We start from the raw sequence: 23,194 nt of genomic DNA, 5'->3' as shown, positions 1-23,194 counted from the left end.
GTCCCGGCTTTGCTTGGAGCTCTTCCATCCTATCAGGCAGTGCTGCTGATAAACATACAGGATTACGGACATGCGCCTCTCGTTCAGAGACGATTAGCTCAAGCCGGGCTCCTCTGGGAGAGGAACCAGAGCCACTCTGGCCTCTGGGACACACTTCAGATAAGTACAACTGGGCAGAGGAAGGGGATGGTTGATTTGGAGGATTAGGATACATGGAGAAGAGAGATTTCCCTTCAATTTACTTCAGTTTGCAGACAAAATGTGTTCAAAATCAACTGTATCAACAGTTTTGCCAGCAATCCTCTTAGAAAACGTTTCTGCCATGCAGCTGAGGAGCCTTACATTAACCAGAATTAAAGAAAACATTCAACAGAAGTGAGTCATTTAACATTTCAGTCATCTTTACTGCATAGATTGTTATCACGAAACAGAATTTCAAATGCTTCAAGGCAGCAGAGGCCACAAACATGATGAAGAAAGAGACAAAAACAGGTCAATATCGCCACCTAGTGTAAGATCAATCAACTGAATTTGATTTCATTGGTTTGAGTTTTGAGATTTTGAGGATTATCCAGAAACAAACGGCTCAACTGTTCAAACAGCAGTCATGGAAATAAATATGCCTTCAATTGTTAAGTAATTAAAAGATGTGCTCGTGACTTACTGTGTGTTGAGACATTAAAGTTACAAAACAGGCCACAGAAGACAATGATAGAAGCAAACACACCTGAGCCACGCCTTTCTGCTAAACACACCATGTCCACACAGGTAAAAGCCTTCAGAGAAAATAAAACGAACAACATCAACAATTCCGGTTCTACTAAGTCTTCTTTGCAGGTGAAATAGAATTGCAAATATATCAATATGGAGCATTCTGCATTTATTCAGTAATACTAAGGCACTCAGTGGATTCCAGATATTTAAAAAACAACTAAAATTAGCTGCTTCAATGTAAAAAAAAAAAAAAAAAATACTGGGGCCACTGCTCCCAGTTTAACAATGGAGTAACTCCACGGCTCAGGAGGCATCTGAACATTACAAATTAGCAGGAATGCTTCCCTGTAATAACAGTGCCTTTAGTCTTGAATTGCTCTTTTGATGAAACAGGTGAGAGCCACCTGATGATGTCATAAATAAAGCATCAAACCCACACATTAACATAATCCTGCCTAAGAGTGACAGCAGCACTGTTGCTATAACAATCCTGCAGTTACCTGAAATTAAATACAAGAAGAAAAAAAACACCTTCAGTTGTAAATTCTGCTGAAATTTAAGGCATTTGGTTCATTTTCAGAACAAATGTACAGTATTAATATTTAGTAAGGCAAAATCAAAGTAATAAATATCAAACAGAAAGGGAAAAAAAATTAAAACAATCCTATTAAAAACAGCTTCAAAAACTGGACTTGTGTGACACGAGTGACGCTGCTTCACCTCCAGTCCAGTCATTTCCTGAGTCTTCAAACAGTGTAGTCCAGCTCTGCGTTCAGATTTGTGTACATCTCATAGATGGCGTCTACAGTGGCGGTGTAATTAACCAGGAACTGACGCACATTTGCCAGACAGTCCTCCTCTTTCACTTCCTCTCCTTTCGACAGAGCCTTGAGGAAGTTCGATTTGTAGGGAGCTGCAATTAACGCTGCCTGCAAGGGACAAAATAAGGGGGGGAAACTCAATTTTTATTTGGTAACGAGGATGAACTGAAAGGCTAAGACACATTTTGAATTTAAAAGTCTCGTATACATTGTACCGCTCACTGCAGACGTGTGGGGCAACACATGTAAAACTACATTACCTCGAATAAACACATTTTTAAAAAAAAAAAAAAAAGCTATAAGGATAGTGCATAATGTGGAATATAATGAGCACACTAGTATATTGTTTTCCAAAGGGAAGACTTAAGTTAAATTTAGAACAGTGCAAATAATGTTCAAAGTAAGCAACAAGTTACGCTCATAACGTACAACAACTGTTCAGAAGAACTTTTAACCCTGTAAAACCCACTGCGGCAGAAAATATAACAGTTTTGTTTTTAATTTTTTATTATCTATATCTAAATAAATATATATTATTTTTGATATTTTTTCTACAATTAGGTTCTACAGATTATATATAAATATAGAATAGTTTAGAAATTTTAATTTTTTTTATTATTTATATCTAAATAAATATATACTATTTTGCTATTTTTTTCTATATTTGGGTTTTACAGATTATATATAAGTATAGAATATTTTTGTAATTTTTTTTAGTTATTAGTTTTTATTATTTATATATAAATATAAATCTATATTATTTTTGCTATTTTTTCTATATGAGTTTTACAGGTTATATATATAAATAATATTTTAAAGTTTTTTATTATTACTTTTTATTATTTATATCTAAGTAAATCTATATTATTTTTGCTATATTTGGATTTTACATATTATATATAGAATTTTTTATTATTAATTTTATTATTAATAATAAATACATACTATAAATATTATTTTTGCTGATTTTTCTTCTATATTTAGGTTTTACAGGGTTGTGTTTAAAAAGCCAATAGCTCATTAAGCGTAGATGTTTATGGGGTAAATTTATGGAGTAAATTTATGGAGTAGTTTGAATGATGGTCTCAATATGAGCACAACTATAAAACTATTTAAAAAGAATACAAAAATATTGCTTAATTAATACTGTATAACAACGTGGAACCGTAAATGTGTTCTGGAGTTTCTGAAGATGGATAAAAGTATAACGCAAACAGGAAATAGTAAGATATGAGATGTACAGACATGTAGTGAGTAGGAGTTAATACCGTAAGTTAAACTTCATCTTACTCATTTTCAGACATTATTTTAGGCTGTGGATGTGGCTTGGTTGGTTTTTTAAAAAAATTTTGTTACACATATTGTGTGTTTCATTTTCTATTTTGCCTTTATGATACCGTGACATTTTTAAAAAGCATAAACATACAAATGCAAAATAAGCAAAATGTCTCAGATGCAACTTAAACTTCCTGGTTTCTATCACACAAACACCTTATTTGAAATCTGTACAAGTGTTTTCCGCTCTTCCAGGTGTGCATGTTTTTCTTACATTGAAAATCTTCTGAACAAGCCAGCCGTGGTATTTCTTCAGCGCCTGCTCGTAGGCCTTGGTGACGTTGACCTTTATCAGGTTGGGGTTGTTCTCGTCTCTTTCTCCGTCCGCCAGACTCTGCAGCAGGATCTGAATGAAACGGAGACCCCTGCAGGAGAGAGGCAGCGTTCAAAAAATGCTCAAAGTTCAACACGCAGTATGACATGAACTTTGAGCCCAGTGGAGAGCTCACCTCTTCAGCCACATCAGAGCCAAAGTTGCTCCAACTTTAGGCCACTCTGCTGCGTGGGCTTCCCTCTCGGCCTCCAGGATGTCTTGCAGGGTGGCGTACTTTGCAGGATCCTTGTTATACACGGCTGTAATTTTCTGAAAATGCACATTTGGGTTGAGTTTGCATGCAGAAGCTGCACCATTTAATCCCCTTAGTTTGCATTTAAATTCCTAACAGCAGGACAAAGACACACCAGCAGCACAGCAAAACACAAGATCTGTATCTCACCATTATGTTGCCATTAATGTCTGATTTGATGACTGAAAACACTGTTGATCCCAAGCAGTCTGGAAGAGGAGGAAACAGACATTTGAGAGGGAGGCAATAAAATATGAATGGCTTCATCACACATGGCTCAGAGGGGAGGCTTTTACAGATAGAAAGAAAGGGGGGAAATGCAGTGAATGCATAGTAAGTCACAATGAGGTCAATGTGCGCTCTGTTCGGACAGTAAACAAAGAGTTCCTCTATAGGCACAGCTGGCTCAGACCCCCGACAGCTCCGTGTGAAATAAATAAGCATCCGGGAGGCTCACATGAGTCATTTGAAACGACGTGTCATGAGAAACAAGTATGAACCGTGACTGTCACCTTCTGTCGAGTTCAGGTGGAGGTTTTACACTCACCGAAGAACGAAGGCAGATGGGAGACGGCTTCGAGAAATATCTTGGTGTCCACAGACTTGTCCGGCGGGAGTTCTGTGAACTGGTTGTCCAGTAAAAGCGACATGATCCTGCCTTGGGAGCGCTAAAACAGCGGCAGCAGCAGCGGCGGCGGCGGCGGAGAGCAGCTCTCGGCTGGAAAAGAACCCGGAACTGAGCTCTTGTCAGATGGGTGGGGAAGCGCCACCAGCCGCCCCTATCACTTTCTGTCCTCCTCCAACAGGTGGGAAATAATGCATGGGCATGTTGAAAGCGAAACACACTAGAACAACAAATGAGACGCCCGAGCAGGTAGAGGTATGAATTATACTTTATTATATCTAAGGCAAGGGATTGTTTCCAAGCACAGAGGCTCCAGGTTACAGGGAGTTAAATGGCAGGTTTGACACCAGGCTGGTTAGTAACTGAATACTTGCACTGTCACTGTTAGAACTCAGTAGTTTGTTTAGTAATAGTTTAAAAATCTATCATTTCACTTTATTTTAGAGTGAGTTTAAATGTAGTATTGTAGGTTACTTAAATGGCTTTGTTCTGTGTGTAGTAGTCAATGCTCTCATAGCACATTCTTGCTATTAATTAACAACTATCAGCTTTTCAGATGTTTTTCCTCTTAAAAATAGTCTTAACTGGTGTGGTGTGTTAGAAAGATAAATGTTGTATAATGGACTGATGGCTGGGTTTTGTGTTTTTATATAGTTAAAGTCAAATTAATTTAAATGAAAATAACCCTGCATCCACTTGAACAACACACAAAACAGTTAAAAAATTTTAAAAATTGGGGGAAAATAGAGGTAACAAAAAATGTACTTGACAAAAGGATCTCCTTGACAATGAGATCCAAATTAAAGCAGCCTCAAAAAGCCACTATATTAAGTTAGAAAAGTGATTCTTTTCCTCCTCAGAATAGTTTAAAAAATGTACTTTAAAAAAGTTTTTTTTAAACATTATGTTAGGTTGTGGATTTGGTTTGGTTGTTTTATTTAATTTTATTTCATTATACATATTGTGTATTTATTTTCTGTTTTACCTTGATAATACTGTGGACATTTTTAAAAAACATAAACATACAAATGCAAAATAAAACTCCCTCAAAAAGCCACTATATTAAGTTTTAAAGGTGTTTTCCCCCAGAATAGCCTTGTTTAAAAAATGCAAAAAAAAGTACTTTTTTTTTTTTTTTTTTTTTTACAAATATATAAGTACACAGACAATTAACTAAATTATCTCCTTGACAACTGAGCAAAATATTTGGCAACGAGGTCCAGATGACTGCTTCTGAAATAAAGCTACTATAAAATTTTTTCATAGGGGTCCATCCAAATAGTGTTTCTTGGTCCAATTATGACTTGTCTAAGAAGGATAAATATTGTATAATGGACTATATGTGTTTTATGTTTCAGCCGTTACAATTATCATGTAGTTTTGAAAAAGTTATGTAGTTTTCCATCAGGATTTCAGGTCATTTTAAACGAAAACATCAATGGGATTAAGCCAAGTCAAAGTAATTGGTCATTACAAGGTAGTCTGCAAAACATATTTAACCCTTTGATGCATAACCTGGGTCAAAAGTGACCCAAATCCAATGGAAAATGGGTATCCCCTGATGTGGTCTACGCATCAAAGGGTTAAAAACTGATAAAGGTGTCTTGAAAAAGGAATGAAATTAACAAAATGATCTCCTTGACCACTGTGAAAACTTGAGATTCAAGTGAAAGCTCCTAAAAAAAAGCTTTTAAGTTAACCTTGAGACAAAATTCCATCTTTGTGTCAAAAAAAGTCAAAAACAAAACACTTTTACAACTTTAGCAGTGGCAATAAAATATGTTGAAGATGGTTTAAGGACATCTTAATACTAATACTTTCAGATATTTAAATTCTTTTACATCCTTAGCCAGCTTCCTGAGAATCAAAGGGTTTCTCTCTGTGGTGTTGTGAGGTTTTCACCTTGACATGTGGGGGAACCCAAAGATGACTTATGCTGTGATTAAAGTAACCTGAGCGGATTTTAATTCTTACTTTTAATTCTTTCATGTAAATAAAATTGAGTCTCAAATGGAAGGCCTCTTGGTCCAACCTCTTTTGTTTTAAATGAGCAATACCAGTAAAGGTGCCTTGACTTGAAGAAAGTTTTCTTCAGAAAGACTTTGGAAATAAACACTGAACAGGAGAGAAGCTGCTTACAGGAGAGCTCACACATTTTTTACTGAATTTGTTTTGGCTTTTGAATGCTGATCAGATGTAACCAAACAACAGATTTTTCTACCTGCAGTTGTGCGGCGTATTCTCGTCCTCTTTCCAGCCCAGGTTCAAACCCATCCGGCTCACAACGAGTGTCACATTAGACTGGTGTTCTACATCAGGAACTCTAACTCTGAGGACAGTTACTTTATCACTGGCTGTAAACCACGGCGTGTTGGACCACAGGAAGCATCTAAAACACTGGAGTTACAGCACCACACCGAATAAACAGAGATCACAAGTTGCCTTATAACTAACTGCCAGCTGAGACGTCCCAAACCTCAGAACAAACGTTAGCCTGTGAGGAGCATCATGTCGAACAAAAAGCTTATGAAAATAAACATTGATATTTTCTTAGAGGTATGACATACAGTTTATAAATAGAATAGCATTTGGGTTATTCTGATAAAGAATTACATGGATACATACATCTTACATATTTGCATAATGCTATTAAAATTGATTCAAAATGGATTTTCCACAGGCCACGGAGGGAAACTGTGGGAAACTTTGACCCACTCACACACCCGCACACACACAACATCATAAGTATGGCTGTAACATTGGAACTTCAAAAACTACTGATACTTTACTTATAAACACATTTTCAACCAGAGCGGAGGGACTGAAATGTAAAATTACCTGCTGGAGTTGCTGGATGGAGTGAAACTTTGCACACTGGTAGTGCTGCTGCTGAACCTACACGGTGCTCAATACACTGAAGCTGTTTTTATGATCACAGTTTGCCGACGAAACAAACATTTTAAGCTAGCGCCATAACGATTACTCAAATACTGTCAAGAAAAAAGACACTTAAACCAGCATAAGAATGTGAGCCAGTGTTACTCTGAGGTCCATCTGTTCTGATCCTTGATGCCTGACGTCTTGATGATTTTTGGTCCTCTCTGACAGGCAGGAAACCAGACCTCAAGCAGCACAACTAACAACCTCTGCTGTCCACTAAAGTACTGTGGACAAAGTAAACTGTAAAAAGCTCTGCAGCTGCTAGTGGTTCTAACTGTTTTACACAGACATGCAACATTGCACTTTTGGAAATCGAGTGGATTAAATTTAACAGGTGATGAACAGTAACAGGTTTTCTCGAAGATCTTTTAGTACGTTTTTACTGCTGTGCTGCGCTAAAGCTTTTGATTGATCCATATCCTTTTTTTCCCACCTTAAGGAATGTATGTGAACACTTACAGTGGTTAATATGGAAAAACAAAAAAAGAAAATGAAACACTGATTAAGAGGAAAGAGTAGCAACCTAACTGTTAAACTGTGAGTGCATCAGAAGGTCTTTGGGGGTTTTTAAGTTAGTTGTTGTTTTCTTTGGTTGTCACAGTAACAAGTTGCTTGGCAGCTTTGGCAATGTCATAGGCGCACTGGATGACCTGCTGAGTGACCAGCTGGATGTCTGATGGGCAGGGGTTGTGCTCTGCGGCCTTCTGGCACTCCCCGTGGAGCCGGCTGGCACTGGAAGTCAGCAGACACAGAGACCCTCGCACTGTCTCCGAGGACGGCCTCTGTTGGGGGAAGAGGGGGAGATTTGATAAGGGAGGGGACATGACAGCGTCCATAAATAAACACTCATTGTGGTCAGTAGGCACACGAGCACTGGATGTGTGTGTGACTGGACATAAAACAAAGTAATCTTATCAACGGTAAACATAAAGCTGAGTAATGCAATGAGCGGGGCCTACCCATCTAGTAAAGTCATTTCAGATTCCCTCCAGCTATTTTCAAACAAACAACAAATTACTGGGAGGGCTAGACGTCAAGCTTCTGGTGGGAGTCTTCTTACCTTAGGAAACAGGGCAGCCATCTCTGTCACAGCCATGCAGATCTTTTCAGAGCAAGGCAAAAAGCTGTGGGAGATAAAAACAAAGGGCTGAACAACCTCTCCCACAACCACAAACCTTCCCCACAATGAAGCTCAAACACAGCAATCACATGTATTGTTCCTGGCTTCAACAATAAATACCATTAACTCTCTGGTCCACAAGCAGTTTCTGGGCGTTTTTTTTTTTGTTCCTGTCACAGTTTTCACTCGCTGGATTTTTCACTGCAATATAAAGTCTGCACCTCTAGTAAAAGGTTAAGTGTAAAGAAAACTAAAAATGTTAACGTTATAAAAATGAAAGCTAAACTTTTTTTTTATAGTTTCCAGCTAAATTATGACATTTTGGCGACTTTTTAAAATACAACATGCATTTCAAACTGGCAGATTGTGTTGTTTCGCGGTTTAATGATTAAAATGCACTGGGCATTTACTTCAAATTACTTACAAAAAATAAATTCTGCTGCCTTGTTAAGTGATACACTTAACAAGGCCTCATTTGATGATGTGGAGCTGCTCAATCCAGCATGCCTTGACTGGTCAATTATATAATGGATGGGAGCTTTACATTAGCCATGTCTGACCCACTGCATACCTTTCATATTTCCTTGATTATGTAAGTAAACATATGAATGGCAGGGGCGCAACATTCCAGACAAGCTGTGAAATAATCAGCTTGGGTGAAATAACATTGGGTTGTTAGACAACACAAAGTAAATGGCTATTTATTGCTGTGACATTTGATAAAAAGAAAAGAATTCACGTCAAGACTTGAACTCAAACTGAACGCAGCTTCATCCCATCCCAGAGGCCAATAATTAAGCTGTGAAAGCATACATTAGGCCAGTTATATGTCAGAACGAAGAACTGTAGTGAACTAATAATGGCTTATATACATGCTAGGCTCCTCATGTCCTCTAAACGATATCTGCTGGTGGTACCTAGATCGAGACTGAGAACACGAGGGGATTGTGCGCTTGCCATCCCAGGTCCCAGGCTGTGGAAATGTCTCCTTCTGGGAGTTACATCAGCAAACTCTCTTAGGAGTTTAAGTCACATATTAAGTGTTATAGTGTTTAAGTTATTAGCTACACTATTTTAATTTGGAATTCCACTGTTTTTCTTGTTTTAACTGTGGTACATCTTCTGCTGTAATGATGGCTTTTGTTTTTTGAAATGTACTTTTCTGTTCTAAACTAGATCCTAAGTCCTATATAAATAAAATTGTTCACAGCATCTGATAGATATTATATTGTGGATATTAAACTCCTTGGCAGGTTTGGGTAATAACTGAATAAATGAGATTATGTCATCAGACTACAAAAAAAAAAGTATCTATAATTAGCCCATTTTATATTTAAACAAATGCCATTATCAAGCAGAACATTTTACACCACTCAAAATATTTATCTTCCATTTTTTATGCAAACAAAAAGGAATAAAATGCCATAATCTATAAATTATCAAAAAAAATACTAGATAAGTCACAGTTAGATAGCCTGGCAACCTGAGAGGAATAACTTCCTTTGATATATCCTTAAAAACAGCAGCAACAAAACAAAAGAAACAGCATCTCACATGTTGCAGAATACACACAGTAGACCTGTGGCTTGTGCCAGTAAGGTTTCTATGAGAGTAATTTGATTTAACCAGCTGTAAAAGCTGAATATGCATTGAAAATGTTTTGAAATATTATAAGAGAAAAAAAAAATCACTATTCACACTACTCAGTACATGATGCAACATTTTTTATTTAATCTGAAAGCATTCAGATTAGACTACATTTTTTTGTAATCAATGGATTACAAAATAACTAAATCTGCTATTTAATTTGTATTCGGTAGGAAACTACAACTAAAAGTTATCCAACTCAACTTGGCTTTTGGGCCTTGGTCATGTTTTTTATAGAGTTGCTGCCATTGACCTCTTAATATATAGTTCTAAGTTTGTAAAAATCCTGTAATGTAAGGTACAACTGAGTAACCTATGTATCTGGACCGTTGAACATGTACAGTACAGTTGTATCGCATGTGTTTATAACACAACTAGGGAGTGGAAATAGATGGTAGACACTGACAATTCTAAAATGTTACATTACATTTATGGTTAAGAAAAAGTAAGATGGTGCAAATACTATATTGCACACTATTAGATAAGCCAAAACCAATCAAGCTGTTATGTGTAACCACGAAAACACAGGAAATTAATACACAAATGAATATATGAAACCACTAACTCACTGTGGATTTGGCAGGCCACAGGGGAAAATGTCATCATGTGGTGTTTATTTCCTGTCAGCTGCATTAACAGACACAAGACCTACCCCCAGCAGACGCACAGTTTCTAGGACACAAGGACAGAAACCAGGCTACGGGCTCAAAACGCTGGTCCTGAGTGCTGCTGGTTTTCTACATTATGATTAACTGGATTCACGCTGCGACTCAGGTGTCAATCAGCCATGAGTTTGCTGGAAAAGATGAGACACTGCTGCATCCAGGACCCTGACAACAACTATTGAAAACCACTGACCTAGAAGCCACCGAGGCACTTATGCTCTTCAGAAGGCCAGGCAGGATGACAGAATATACATCCATTGTTGAAAGGTTTAAAGCAGGTCAGACAACGAAAAAAGCTGCCTTTTACTCTAAAATTATGCTTTTGAGAAATAATTTCACTAATTTTACATGTCACATTATATGTTAACTGTATTTTAATTGTTAAATACTATACCTTTCATGTTTGGTCTCCTGGGCAGCTCTCAGAAGTTCCTGGATGTTCTTAGTGATCTGCTCAGTCTTACAGATGACATCCTCTGTGCAAGGCAGGGTCGCGTCTTCTTCACCCTCCTCCTCTGTTTCCACAGCTTCAGAGGCTGGAAGAGGGCTCCTACAAATACAAAGAAAAAGACAGCGCACTGTTGGCAAACAATTCAACCAAAAATGATTCAAGTGACAGATTTGAATCTTTCAACAGGATAAAGATCAAACATAACACATGCCCAGAAGAAAATAAAGTCTCCTAAAGTAAAATCACCTATAGGACACTCTAGTCTGAATGAACCAAGGCTTTGCAGGTTGAAACATGGAGGAAACTTTCATCACAGGTATTATAGAAACTGGTTGATTCCAGAACAAAGCACAGTCAAGCAGCTGTTCAAGATAAAGGATGGCAAACTAAATACTTAAACACTGCATCTGTGATCTGTGAAGCCATAATAGGAAGTCTAAATCATTTTATTTTCATTTTGAAATGTATATTCATGGTTTTATTATTTAAAACATGGCTTTTTTAGATAATATTTTTCTGCTGCCCCGGTCTAGACCATGAAGTTCACTCATTTGCCTGGCTTTGTGAATTGAAACTGTTATTTTTGAATTCAGAAAGCTGTAAAGAACTAATGATTAGTCAGTGCCAAGGTTAGGACTAACATTGGCCTCAAACTTTGGTCAAGCTGTGCGCCAAAACCGAGGAGAGGTAATATCAAAATGTTCTGTCTGTTATCAGGAAAATTTTACTTGGCATGTGCACTTGTGCTTGCTTTCTTTTAAAATAAATGTAATTTTCTTTGACATTTTGTTATCAAATGCAATGAAATTCCTGTATTTTCAAGGCTGGCTTTCACGTCAGAATCCTCTTGAAGGCCACACTACATTATCTTTGGGCAGGCAGACTGAACCAATTAAGGACTCTTTCTAAACATCTGTCAAAAATAAAATTAGTCTGATTTCCTCTTCTCTCATTGTGTGACCTCCAATAATATCATCATCTCTCACACCAGAAACAGGAAACTGTTTCGCATTTATTTAACTTTCTTTTCTGGTTCATGCTTCTTCTATTTGCATCCTTGAACAGAGATTGTTCAGTAAACGCTGCGTGAAATTTATACCATCAATCCAATTATTTAAAAGAGTTTGTGTTTAGAAAATGTATTGCTTTGAAGAGTCAACCAGCTGGTTTTATCAGAACATTTGCAAGTCACTCTGAATCTTTCCAGAGAACATTGTCAGTTCCATTTTGCACAAGAGGGTACAAAGTTACCAAAACAAGTTCTTACCCAGCGTCCTCCAGTTCAGAGTGGTTAGGTGTAGTGTCATAGTCATTCTCCAGCATGGTACTCTGTCCCTCCAGACTACAGCCCTACAGGGACACCAGCAGACCATCAATCAAATACACTATATAACCTGTATATAACTGTAAACGATGAGCGCAAACTTATTATCACAGCAACTGTAGGTACATAAGAATTAGAATCATGCATTTCTGAAATCAAAGCCACAACCACAATATCAGACATTTCATTTTAAAGCAGATGAAGAGAAAAAAGACAGAAAATATGCAATCAGATCATTGTGGTGTAGCACAGTCAGACTGCAGTGGAAGCAATTAGTAGATGCGAAGAAATCCTGATGTCAGCCGGTGTCCTCTTATCAGTGGCTACCACTAATAAGCACATTGTGAAGGAGAAGAAGAATCTCTTTATCTATCCGTCATAGATACTGGACTCGGCTGTCTGATCATTCCAACACGTTCCTTTGATACAACGTTTCAGCAATATTTCTGATGTTTACTTGAAAGAAGCCGAGGTTGTTCACAAAACTGAGGCACTGTAGTGCATGCATGCAGGCAGGCGACACGATACAAAGCAGTTTAAAGACACAGGTCAGGAGAGAGAAGACTGTGGGGTCAAGCAGGAGGACAGTTTTCACCGTCCCCTGGGGCTGCCTCTGAGCCGAGGGGATTTCAGTACTTAACCCTTCGAGATCTCTCATCCCACGACCAGGACAGGGAAGAGGGGAAGGTAGGGAGGGAGGAAGCAGCCGTCCCCAAAGGACCCCTACCAATCTAGAAAGGGGTCAAACCAAGTTGAGCATACTCTATTGAGATGCAATGAATGACTGAATGAATGACTGAATGAAAAACCAACACCAGCCCCAAGCCAGGCATCATTATTTTGGACAATCGAGAGCAGGAGCATTGGTGCTTCTGTGCTTACATTGGTCGGGAAGGGTTGTAAAACAACACCATCGTCATGCCGAGCTGTTTCGACCCGATGGGGGTACTGCCTCGGAGTGGAGCCCGTCTCATACATGGATATGGCGCGACCTCCGCGGGGCGGGTGTCGACCAAAGGGCCCCTGGGGTTGTTGTTGTCCGCTGGGGGTTTGCCATCGCAGCGTTGTGTTTTCAGTCTGCAGGGAGTTCAGCTGTGGAGAACAAAACATCTTTCAGTTCAACTCCAGCTGAGGGCAGATCTCCTACACAAAAGCTCGGCCACACATCAATAATAGAGCAGAATGCAGCTAAGCCTTCAGGTGAAAAGCAATTCCTCTAGGCTGAGTTCACCTTCATGTCGGTTTTGTTTTTGGTCTCTCTTCAAGGTTTTTCTCACAACAACGCATTCGCTTTCTTGACAAATGAAATGCTGACACAGTATGTTGATAGCTAAACTTGAAGTACGACCGCCTGAGAAACTGCCACAAAAGTGATTGCCCTTATTTACGAAAACGGAGTGTAGAAACGGGGAAAAAAGAGCAACAAGAAACATGTCTCAGCTTTCTGTGTGAGAATTAAGAGGAGTCCATAATTTCATGTAAATTATCATATCATGTCAGCAATAAATTTTGAATATCTGACATACAAATTGCTGAGTGTAAGGATGATAAACATTTGGGAATCTGAAGCCTGTAAAAGAGGAAGTATTAAGGGGACAGACAGGCAAACACAACCAGGCTAACACAAAAACAGTATTGTTTACAGTTTGGTTCTTTGCTTTTGTTAATGTGCTTGGCTGTGACAAAATTAAAGGCATGAATATTAACAGAAACTCCTACGTTCAGACCTGACTTGGTGGCTCCACTGTGTCATCATATTAATTTTAAGAGACAGAAGTAGTTATTGAGTAAATAAACCAGCAGGAGGAGACAGCATATTGTGTTAACTCTCAGCTGATTGTAGAGACAATAAGAATGAGCTGTGGAGGAATTGGAGGCATTCAGTGAAATGCTGGGTATACGACACATTTTCTTGACTTTTTTTGTACATACAGCATACTGTTTTCTGTACAAGCACATTTGGTCTACCCTTTGTTGTTACCACACATGGCAACATTATTAGGAGCACATGTGTCTAGTACAGGCAACTAAGAACAGGCCAATGGAGAATAACTGATCAAATCACAGGAGGAATTATACTGTAGCTTTTTCCAAAGGGACTATATGATGGCATATCCGGAAAAGCCTTTAAAATGCTCTGCAATGATGTAAAAAGAACCTTAGGGAGGAAATATTATTTGCTAAGCAGTGGTGAAAACTATGCACAACAGGGTCTGTGTATTTTTCTGAATAACCGCCATTATGTTCGTAGAAAAAGACGCTGCTGTCGGGTCGAGTGTCACCACTGCTTTTGGGTTTGGGCAAGTTTTAACGGAGGAGGATTTCTTCAAAACTTCAGCAAGTGAAACTGCATAAACATGGAAATCTACATACCCCCTGGGAGCTACTACTTGGGACTTTTTTTTTTGACAAACTAAGCCACAAGGAGCTAAGTGAAACAATACGCCTGTAATTAAAGTATAGATAAAATATTTATGGCTTGTTGAGAGTTGCCAAATTTGTTACATGCCTTCTCAAAGTGACAGAAATCTAATTTATTGACGTTTCTGTTATGATAAACCCTTCAGTTCATAACTCAAATGATTCAGCCACACCCAGACACTAATCACTGCTACATTTAGGTGGTTTATAACCGATGGCTGACGTTTCTGCAGATTTAGGATGATGGATCATAATGTCCTCCGTAGTGGGAACCATTTGTGGTTTGGGTGTGTAGTTCTTTTGACACGTGACTTGGGATTCTACATGAATTTTCTCTCTGGTTTACATCACAAATAAGTATAACATTAAATCCTGTTATGCCTTTTCAGTGAACTGCATAGCAGAGGAAGTTTGGTGCCTGTTAATGATTGCCACAGGAATTTCAGCCCATCCAGAAACATTACAGCTATTTTCACTGTTCACCAGCTGGGGGAAACAAAGATACAATTCTCTAGGTATTTTTCATTGATTAGATGTCAAAATCAGGTCTTCATGCGACTCCAAAGTAGTGACTGAAGCTTTCATTCTACCAAAATCTCTTTAGTCACACAATTTCTGCTGTTACTTTGATATGGAGAAAAGCATTTTCTTAACATTTACTCAGAGTCATCTCCAAGCTAAATGACATCATGACAAAGAAGTCGACAGTGTGGCTGCATTTTGTTAAAGAGAATGACCAAACAGATGACTGTAAACTTTGCAAATAGCAGTCGTAGCAAGACAACGAATCATCAAAGACCATTAAGTTCTCTGCATGATATTCCTCTACAGTTTTTTGTCCTGGGAGTTGATATAGTGCTATTTTCAGAAATCATTAAAAAAATGAACAGGCTGTTCTAAATCTTTAGAACAGCCTGCATTTAGGCTAATAAGGACAGCAGGTAGAGTGTGCTTAATGTACTGTGGCCGATTTGGTCCATGTAGACACAACATGAAGACTTTTATGTCTCCGTGACCAATCAAGTGATTAAAGAGTAGGTATGATTTCAGTTGACCAAGAGTTTGTTTGGTTGACTACAGCACTCACACAAATGTCTGACACATTGGAGAAGACGTTAGTTAAACATAAACTACTGAATTAAGTAAAATCCGATTCATAAAAGATCTCTGGTGTCGAACAAAAATGCCTAAAAAAAAATATTTCTATCATTTTTGTGGAAAAATAACTTGAATAATATACCTAATACAGGTACTGTTACAACCCCTGACATTTCAAAACAGTGTTTTAGAGTCAAGAGGAGGCTCCGCCCACAATAACATACATTTCATCCAGATAGTACAGTACAAAGACCTCAAGGGGGGAGCAAATAGGTATTAATAATAAGAAATCCATTTTAGGAATGTCACAAGAAAACACATTGTTTATAATACTGTTGCCGCAGAATGAGAGCAGTAACTAGAGCAATGTGCATCATGAGAGAGGACATAAATGTGACACATCAAGTGTGAAGTGACCTTTAATAATAGATGTTGAAATATGAATGGGCGTTACCATCTATTCAAAGTGACAGAAATCAAATTTTGATCGCAGTGCACACTACTGCAAACAAACAACTGTAAAGAATCTGCAGTAAAATCCACACTTTGGATATTAGTATCACGTAATTTAACTAACCTTGGTCTGCATCAACCGCAGCTCTTCACTAAGGTGACAGTTGACTTTGAGCAGCTGCTGTATTTTGGCTTCTGACGCAGTGAGGGCGCTCTTCACCTCCATAAATTCCTGTACTGTGATTGGTCCATCAGACAGGTCAGAAGACTCTGAGCTCTGCAGCAAAACATACATACGTTCAATAGAATTTATCCAGTCAGTTTGAGCAGTAAAGCAGAATGTTACATTTAAATGAAATTCCAGGTTCCTAACAATATTAACCTTGGTCCTTCCATCGTTGCAGCTGTCCCCACATGTGGCCTCTTGCACAGGATCTTCATCTGATGCCACACTGTCGTAATCTGGCTGGTCATTCTCCTGGCTCTCGCTGTTATGGCGACTGCCTATTCCCTGAAGGATCAGCTCTACATTCTCTGAAGGCAGAGCACGAGATCAAAGGATTAGAGATCAAACATGAGGGCTGGCTACAGGCAGCTGTTTAAATCAGAGGGCTAAGGACTGCATTTCCTTCTCATTTACCAAATCCAAAAATCAGCACTTGCTCGTCTTTATTACCGCTTGCAATTTTCCTTTAGTATGCACAAGGAAGCAACCAGGCAGGGATGTGCTTTGCTGCAAGTTGCAGGATGAGGCACTTTTAATTATTAAGCCCCAATTCACACATGATCCAGATTCATATATTCATATGGCTGTGCCCAAATGGTCTACATTTGAATTCCAAAAATACAGACTTCCTGCTTCTCATCTGCATCAACCAATTTAGGTTTCCCCTACTGCTTGTTTTCTGCTTTTTTAATTATCTTCTGCATGTTTAGGAGCATATCTACTGCAATACAAACATTACATAAACAAAAACAAAAGAACATTAGCAAGGAATTCAAGACCTGGTAAGACAAAAACAGAAAATATAATTTCACACCTTTCGGACTGTCACAGGAATTACCCCACTGCCTTCGTTTCGCATCCGTTAGAATATCGATGACCAGCGTTGCAAATTCATGAGCACTAAACCTTGCCAATTTTTGACGACCCTGTGACAGCATGCATAAAGGCAATTACAGGATTGTTAAAAACACTATTCATACAACAACAATGAAATTTTAATTAGGGGAATGCTGGTGGAATCCCTTGCCTGGTTTCTAGTAGACGAGTATTCAGGATTCACTGGCAGAAAAGGCACAACTGTAGTGTCTGTTACAAGTGTGCTGTGGTTCTGAGTTGCCAACCAAACTAAAAAAACACAAGGTAAGATGCATATAAAATATATGATAAACATGAAATTGTGCCAGCATAATAATGCATTCTTTTTAATCATAAAAAATATATATTTTGAGATTTTACCTGCATCTGTTTCTCTTCTGTCAACTTCATCATATACATCCATGGCAAGTTCTTCAAACTGATGGTTACTTAGCTAAAAGGAAATGAAGCAGAATTATTGGTTCAGTTTTCAACCAACTAAATAGTGATTGAATAGGAAAATACATTCACATGTCAAACGTCTCACCGACTGCAGCTTCTTCTTTGCAGCTTTTGCAAATTCGGACAAATCCAGACTGCTTTGGACAAAATGTTCAAATTAAATTCGTTTCCTGCTGAAAAAAGTTCACACTAACGAGGAGAGAGGCGATGGCAACAAGCATACTTACTTATTTCTTATCCATCCAATGCAGCAGAGAAAAAACAGGTTTGAAATTATATTGTGAATGTCTATCACGCTTCACATGCCATACATGCATTACAAGAACTCAACTTTTGAAACCAAGCACAGAAATGACTGCAGCTTGGAGCATAGCTATTACCTGTCGGCCATCTGTGGAATGATGAAGTGTTGCCCATTTCTGTGATCTATAACACAACAAGGGAGTAACACAGAATCATTACCAGAGAGGACATAAAAAACATTAACTGTCTAATGACATTAAGCAGCTGTGCTTGATCCATCTGCTGTACTTACCCGGTCTTCTACCACAAAGGTAAAATGTTAACCGGTCAGTGAGTTCATACTGTATCTCCACTAGCCTCTCTGCCAGCTCCTGATGTCCAGCTTGTCTGAGAGATTAAGAATAAAAGGTCAAGTTTCACAAATATGTCATTGTACTAAAATAACTTTAAATTATGTGGGAAGAAAGCATTTGGCAACTCCGTTTTTTGTGTCTAAAAGACACGGACAGTGTGTTTGCTGGCCATGTTGACCAGTCTTGCAAACAGCACTGCTATTGTACTGCAAAAAAACACAATAAAATATAAAGTTACTATGTAATTTAAATATATAAAAAATGTTTTTGTTGATTGATTTTAACATAAGCCAAACCCTTTTTGGTTTTCTTACAATTCGCAACATTACTAGATAACACTCTTGTGTAATGAAGATATTATCCACTGTATATCATATATCAAGTTTTGACATTTTTGTATAATAATAATAATAATAATAATAATAATAATAATAATTATATGTACCAGGATAAATGACAATGAGCTTCACTACATTTCATTTTTTGTTACTTGGCCTTCTAACCCTGACTTCTCTAAACTAGTTGAGCTGAGTCAGCTAGCATACTAGCATTTTCCTTGCTCTCCTGTTCCAGTAATTGCTTCATTGAATTAGTCAGACTCTGACATAATGCCACTGTGTCTAGTGTTCATGTGGAATACATCAGCCATTTCAGCTGGCGACAATGTTTCTTTCTCCATTTTCTAACTAAGCTGTGGCTACCATTTTTCCAACCTATTACTAGTTATGTTCTGTCACTTCCTCTTTAAGTTACAAAGGCCAACATTTCCCCATCAACACGTATAAATAGCATACACTTTTGCAGACACGTATCAGTTGTTCTTCTGAGTTCATGTTTAAGTCTTCATAGGATATGTATCATTTCCTGCAGTGCAGCCACCAGTGAGATGGGCTCTATCTGTTGAGGTGTTGCTTGCAGCTGCATTGAAGGCAAGACACGGTAACCACAACAATAGTAAAAACTGCTGGCCGTTCGCCATGCTTTATAAAAAGCACATATACCAAAGCAGCTGGGGACAGAGGTGGCCTGTGAACTTAATTAACTAAGGCATACAATACACTTCAGTGCTTGAAAACAGGATGTTCCTTATTATGGCATCTCTAAAATTATAAGTTGGTACAGAAGTCCCACTGCTCACAACATAAAAAAACTTAAGCAGAACAAATAAAATCATAAGCAAACTTTAATTTAAAAATAAAGGCACATTTTACCTCGCATAATCAATGGGGGTCTTTCCACTGGAGTCCAGAGCTCCAGGATCAGCTCCATAAACTGCCAACAGTTCTGCTTGCAACATTTGACCTGCTTTTGCTGCTATGTGTAGTGGTGTGTTTCCTTTCTCCTGTTGTTAAAAAAAACATACAATGATGAACCATTAATGTTATGTCAATTTAAACTCGACAAAATTGATTTTTTTTTGTTCTACTAGACCCACTGGATGGAAAAAGTTGGCCTGAGCTCCTAAAGATAAGAGTCTCAGGCAGGTTTCCAGGTTGCCCGTCCGAACACTGGAATGAAGTTGCTGAAAGAAAATCAACAAATAGCTTGTTTCAATTTGATTGTTAAGTGCATACACAGTGTTGTCTTCACTAGAAAAACTGAACAGTAATATAATGCATTATCCTGCTAGTAAATATTGCAAAAAAGGGGCACACGGGCAGCAAGTGTATGCAAATCTGTGCAGTTTTCTTTTTGCAATTCAAACTAAATTTGATTTAATTCATCTTAAACTGTTATTTAAAATGCCAGCCTATGCCAAGCAATAAGTACAGAATTTAGAGAACCGAAGATTAGCATGAAATAGATGTAGCTGTTGCCAGAGATGAGATCAGAAAGCCTATGTGATATCGGGCCTGGCATGACGAATATGTGAAAATTTGAGTGGCAGTGCGTCGCAGCAGCAATGAACACGTCTCTAGATTTATTAATAGGCCCTGCTATTTCTGAAATTTACAGGAACTGATCAGATATCACAGTTAAAAACCAAAAATACTTGCTGTGTTACGGTAAAACAAGCGAGAGCAACTTGTGGCTTTCTGATGACAAATGGGAGGCCTTCTTTAATCACAGCACAGTCAGTTTGTGGTATTAAGACTGTGCAAAATGAAGACATAAACCAAAAACAGAGCAATTTTTCACCTTGCTGAGGTCTTTTGCGGTTACACTGTCATCCTCCCGACAAGGCATCCGATGGACGTAGGCCAACATCTGATATTTTGCCTTGATGAATTCTGTCTTGTTGGGGCTGGAGAAGGACAGAAAGAAAAGATGCACACATTTGCAAATCTGGACCACAGCTGTGATTTTTAAGTGTTCTGTCATCAGAATCAGTGCTACTTATTGAGCTGTTAAATTGCATGGACAGTATTTGATTGTGGTCTGTGCAATTTCTCTATTATTCCATCACAACACAAAACTCTGGAAGTGTTGCTGATCAATTCACATCCATACTCAAGCATATCTATCTGCCTGCCTATCCAGATTAAGGCAGAACAATTTGGGCAAAACACTTTATTAGATTTTTTTTCAGACAGATACAGCAACTGCGATTTGATTTGCGATATAATTCTTTAAAGTCAAGCTTCACTTGACTGTTCATTGTGAGATAGATTTGAAACGCGACGGAGCATTACCACGAGATACCATCAAAAATGTGACTGTCATACAAATAAGACAGTGAAACCATTGATACGACAGTTTAGATCCTTGATCAGCCATGCTGCATAGCTTATATCCTAAACTGCAGCCTTTGCAATTTGCTAACTGCATGGTTTAAAATGACAATTTTGATGCAAAATCAGCCTCAGTATCCATACAGCACAGAATAATTTACAAAACTAGTTGGGAAGTTAGCAACAAAGCCTAACCTTTACTTTATAACAAAACATTCAAACTAATATTAGAGTACTTCCTTGTTTTGTGAGTGAAGCGGCACACGTATTAAAGCAGCTGCAGGGTTTGTGTTCGACCAGTTTAGCTCAGAAAACTGCCCAACAGTTCCTCAAACCATAAGAAAGTACAGATTTGCCCTTGTCTGCCAGAACTATCCTTCAGGGACTAAATTTAGTTTTGTTCCCCCCAACTGAAATGCAGGCTTAGCTTCTGAGTTCCTCAAAGGGTCCTTGATTTTCTGGGAAAGTTCTTGCAGTGAGGAAGCCTCATAATATAGTATCCATCTCAGAACTTGTATTTGGAAACCAAGATGGCCGCATCAGCCTGTTGTTCTGGTGATTGAATGTGTTTGCTCTGAGAGCGAGGGTCAAACTCAGCCCGACTGTGTTTATGTGCGAGTGACTGTTTATCTTTACTCCACCAGCCAGACACCAGAATGACACAGTGTTTATACCTGCAGAGGGATGTGGGTGAACACATCACATCTTGTCGTCCTGCGGATTTGTTTTTTGTTTTACTTTGTCTTCTGAGGCAGCAGATACTGCTTATTAAAAAGCATTTACAACGAACGCATGCTTCACAAACTCTTTACAGTTCAGTTGGTTGAAAAATAAATCAGCTGATTAACAGAATTGCATGCAGCTGATAAGGATGCAGCTAATTGTATTTCACTGAATGTTCTCTTTTGCATATTTTCTTTTCTGCCTGTCTGATCAAGTGAGTTCTCCAAGATAGTTGCAGCCAATTATGCACGCTTACTGACCTTAACGATAAAAATCAGTTTTGCCAATAGAGTATTATATCACAGTGTGAGCAAACACACTAAACTCATCACTGACATATCAAAATCCACAAAAGCACTTACTGAACTCTGTCCTGTGGGTTGGCTTTACGCTTCCCACTCACTGAAGAGGAAGGATCCAGAAGGCTATGTTCCCATATTGAATTGGCTCCATTACCATACAGTGTCTGGACCATCTAAAAAAAACCCCACATTAACAATTTAACAAGTGTGGCGCAAAATCCATTTGCAATATATTTATGGCAGCCCTAGCCACTTGATGACTGTGTAACTTCTACATTAAATACTAAATGACGTGCAATTATTGATTCTACTCATTTGCATGTGGATGCTTGGCTCGTGGGGGTTGTGTCCCCTGTTTTCCACACCTGCAGCTGTGAGGGTGGCCACGTAGAGTGAGTCAGATGTCGGACTTGAGAGCTGTGTCGCCCAAGACCTCGATGGATGCTGCAGCACTCATCGCAGATCAACACACCCCTGTTAACTGAGGCCCAGCGAGGCTCTGCAACACACAGGCAAGGTTTATTAACTTAACAGGCTAATATTAAAGGAATAATAACGACCCACACGGCCTTTAAACTGAAGTGTTTATCGATGCTAGACAAATATCTGTTAGCTGACAGCAACACATAACTGCTCCAGGTTAGGTGCTTCCCCATGACTTCGACACATCCACAAACACAGTCTCTGTACGACAACATTAATCTTGACGAGCTAGCTAATTTGTCAAATTAAGCTAACGCAATGTTAACGTTAAAAAATGCGACTATTATTAAACACATTTCAAGCAAACAGTTTCAGAATGAGACAAGTTAATGTGATACTACAAACACGACTTGTTCTTTTGGTAAATATTCACAGGAGGAGAAAATTCACAACTATCACGGGTAGTCATACAGCTAATTGCTAATTATTTCTGCGTTCGGTAATGTTAACTCGGTGAGCTAACCGGACGCAGCGATAAGTTGTAGTGAGGGCTAGCTGGTTAGCTCGGCGGCTAACGCTGGAGCTAGCTTGTTTGGCATCGTACCCGGAGCACTGCAATCAGCGCAGACCTCTCTGCTTCGCACTCGCTTTGACATCCCCGAAGAGAAATCCTCCGACTCCAGGAAGAGCAAATATTTGCGAGATACGTTGCACCGCAGCTACGCAAAGATAAGACAGGGATAGTCCGCCCCAGC

At 38.6% G+C, this 23,194-nt stretch overlaps 2 protein-coding genes across 4 annotated transcripts; both read right to left on the bottom strand.

Annotated features, from left to right (window-relative positions):
- Nucleotides 1-383: 383 nt before the first annotated feature.
- LOC111574930 (glycolipid transfer protein-like) lies at nucleotides 384-4,183 on the bottom strand. The gene is made up of 5 exons (XM_023279757.3): nucleotides 3,984-4,183; nucleotides 3,587-3,645; nucleotides 3,320-3,453; nucleotides 3,085-3,235; nucleotides 384-1,643 (listed from the first exon to the last, which is right to left on the bottom strand). Exons 1-5 carry the CDS (start codon nucleotides 4,084-4,086, stop codon nucleotides 1,461-1,463), a joined length of 630 nt encoding a protein of 209 aa, XP_023135525.1. The 5' UTR covers nucleotides 4,087-4,183; the 3' UTR covers nucleotides 384-1,460.
- A 128-nt stretch (nucleotides 4,184-4,311) lies between these two features.
- Nucleotides 4,312-23,187, bottom strand: git2b (G protein-coupled receptor kinase interacting ArfGAP 2b). 3 transcript variants are annotated; one of them, XM_023279775.3, is made up of 20 exons: nucleotides 23,044-23,187; nucleotides 22,382-22,515; nucleotides 22,077-22,189; nucleotides 20,459-20,564; nucleotides 19,755-19,841; nucleotides 19,531-19,661; nucleotides 18,259-18,353; nucleotides 18,104-18,149; nucleotides 17,809-17,860; nucleotides 17,643-17,715; nucleotides 17,434-17,531; nucleotides 17,221-17,332; nucleotides 16,563-16,714; nucleotides 16,305-16,457; nucleotides 13,091-13,300; nucleotides 12,850-12,939; nucleotides 12,152-12,234; nucleotides 10,828-10,983; nucleotides 8,062-8,125; nucleotides 4,312-7,783 (listed from the first exon to the last, which is right to left on the bottom strand). In XM_023279775.3, exons 1-20 carry the CDS (start codon nucleotides 23,093-23,095, stop codon nucleotides 7,574-7,576), a joined length of 2,217 nt encoding a protein of 738 aa, XP_023135543.1. In that variant the 5' UTR covers nucleotides 23,096-23,187; the 3' UTR covers nucleotides 4,312-7,573. The 3 variants fall into 3 exon arrangements, with proteins under 3 accessions (XP_023135543.1, XP_035808516.1, XP_023135544.1); XM_035952623.2 differs by having other exon boundaries at nucleotides 17,809-17,857; XM_023279776.3 differs by lacking the exon at nucleotides 12,850-12,939.
- Nucleotides 23,188-23,194: the final 7 nt, after the last annotated feature.

The sequence above is a fragment of the Amphiprion ocellaris genome, chromosome 17 (genome assembly GCF_022539595.1).
Source record: "Amphiprion ocellaris isolate individual 3 ecotype Okinawa chromosome 17, ASM2253959v1, whole genome shotgun sequence".
NCBI classification, from domain to species: Eukaryota; Metazoa; Chordata; class Actinopteri; family Pomacentridae; genus Amphiprion; species Amphiprion ocellaris.
Note: the sequence above shows the minus strand (reverse complement) of the source record. Positions and strands in the feature narration are given on the sequence as shown.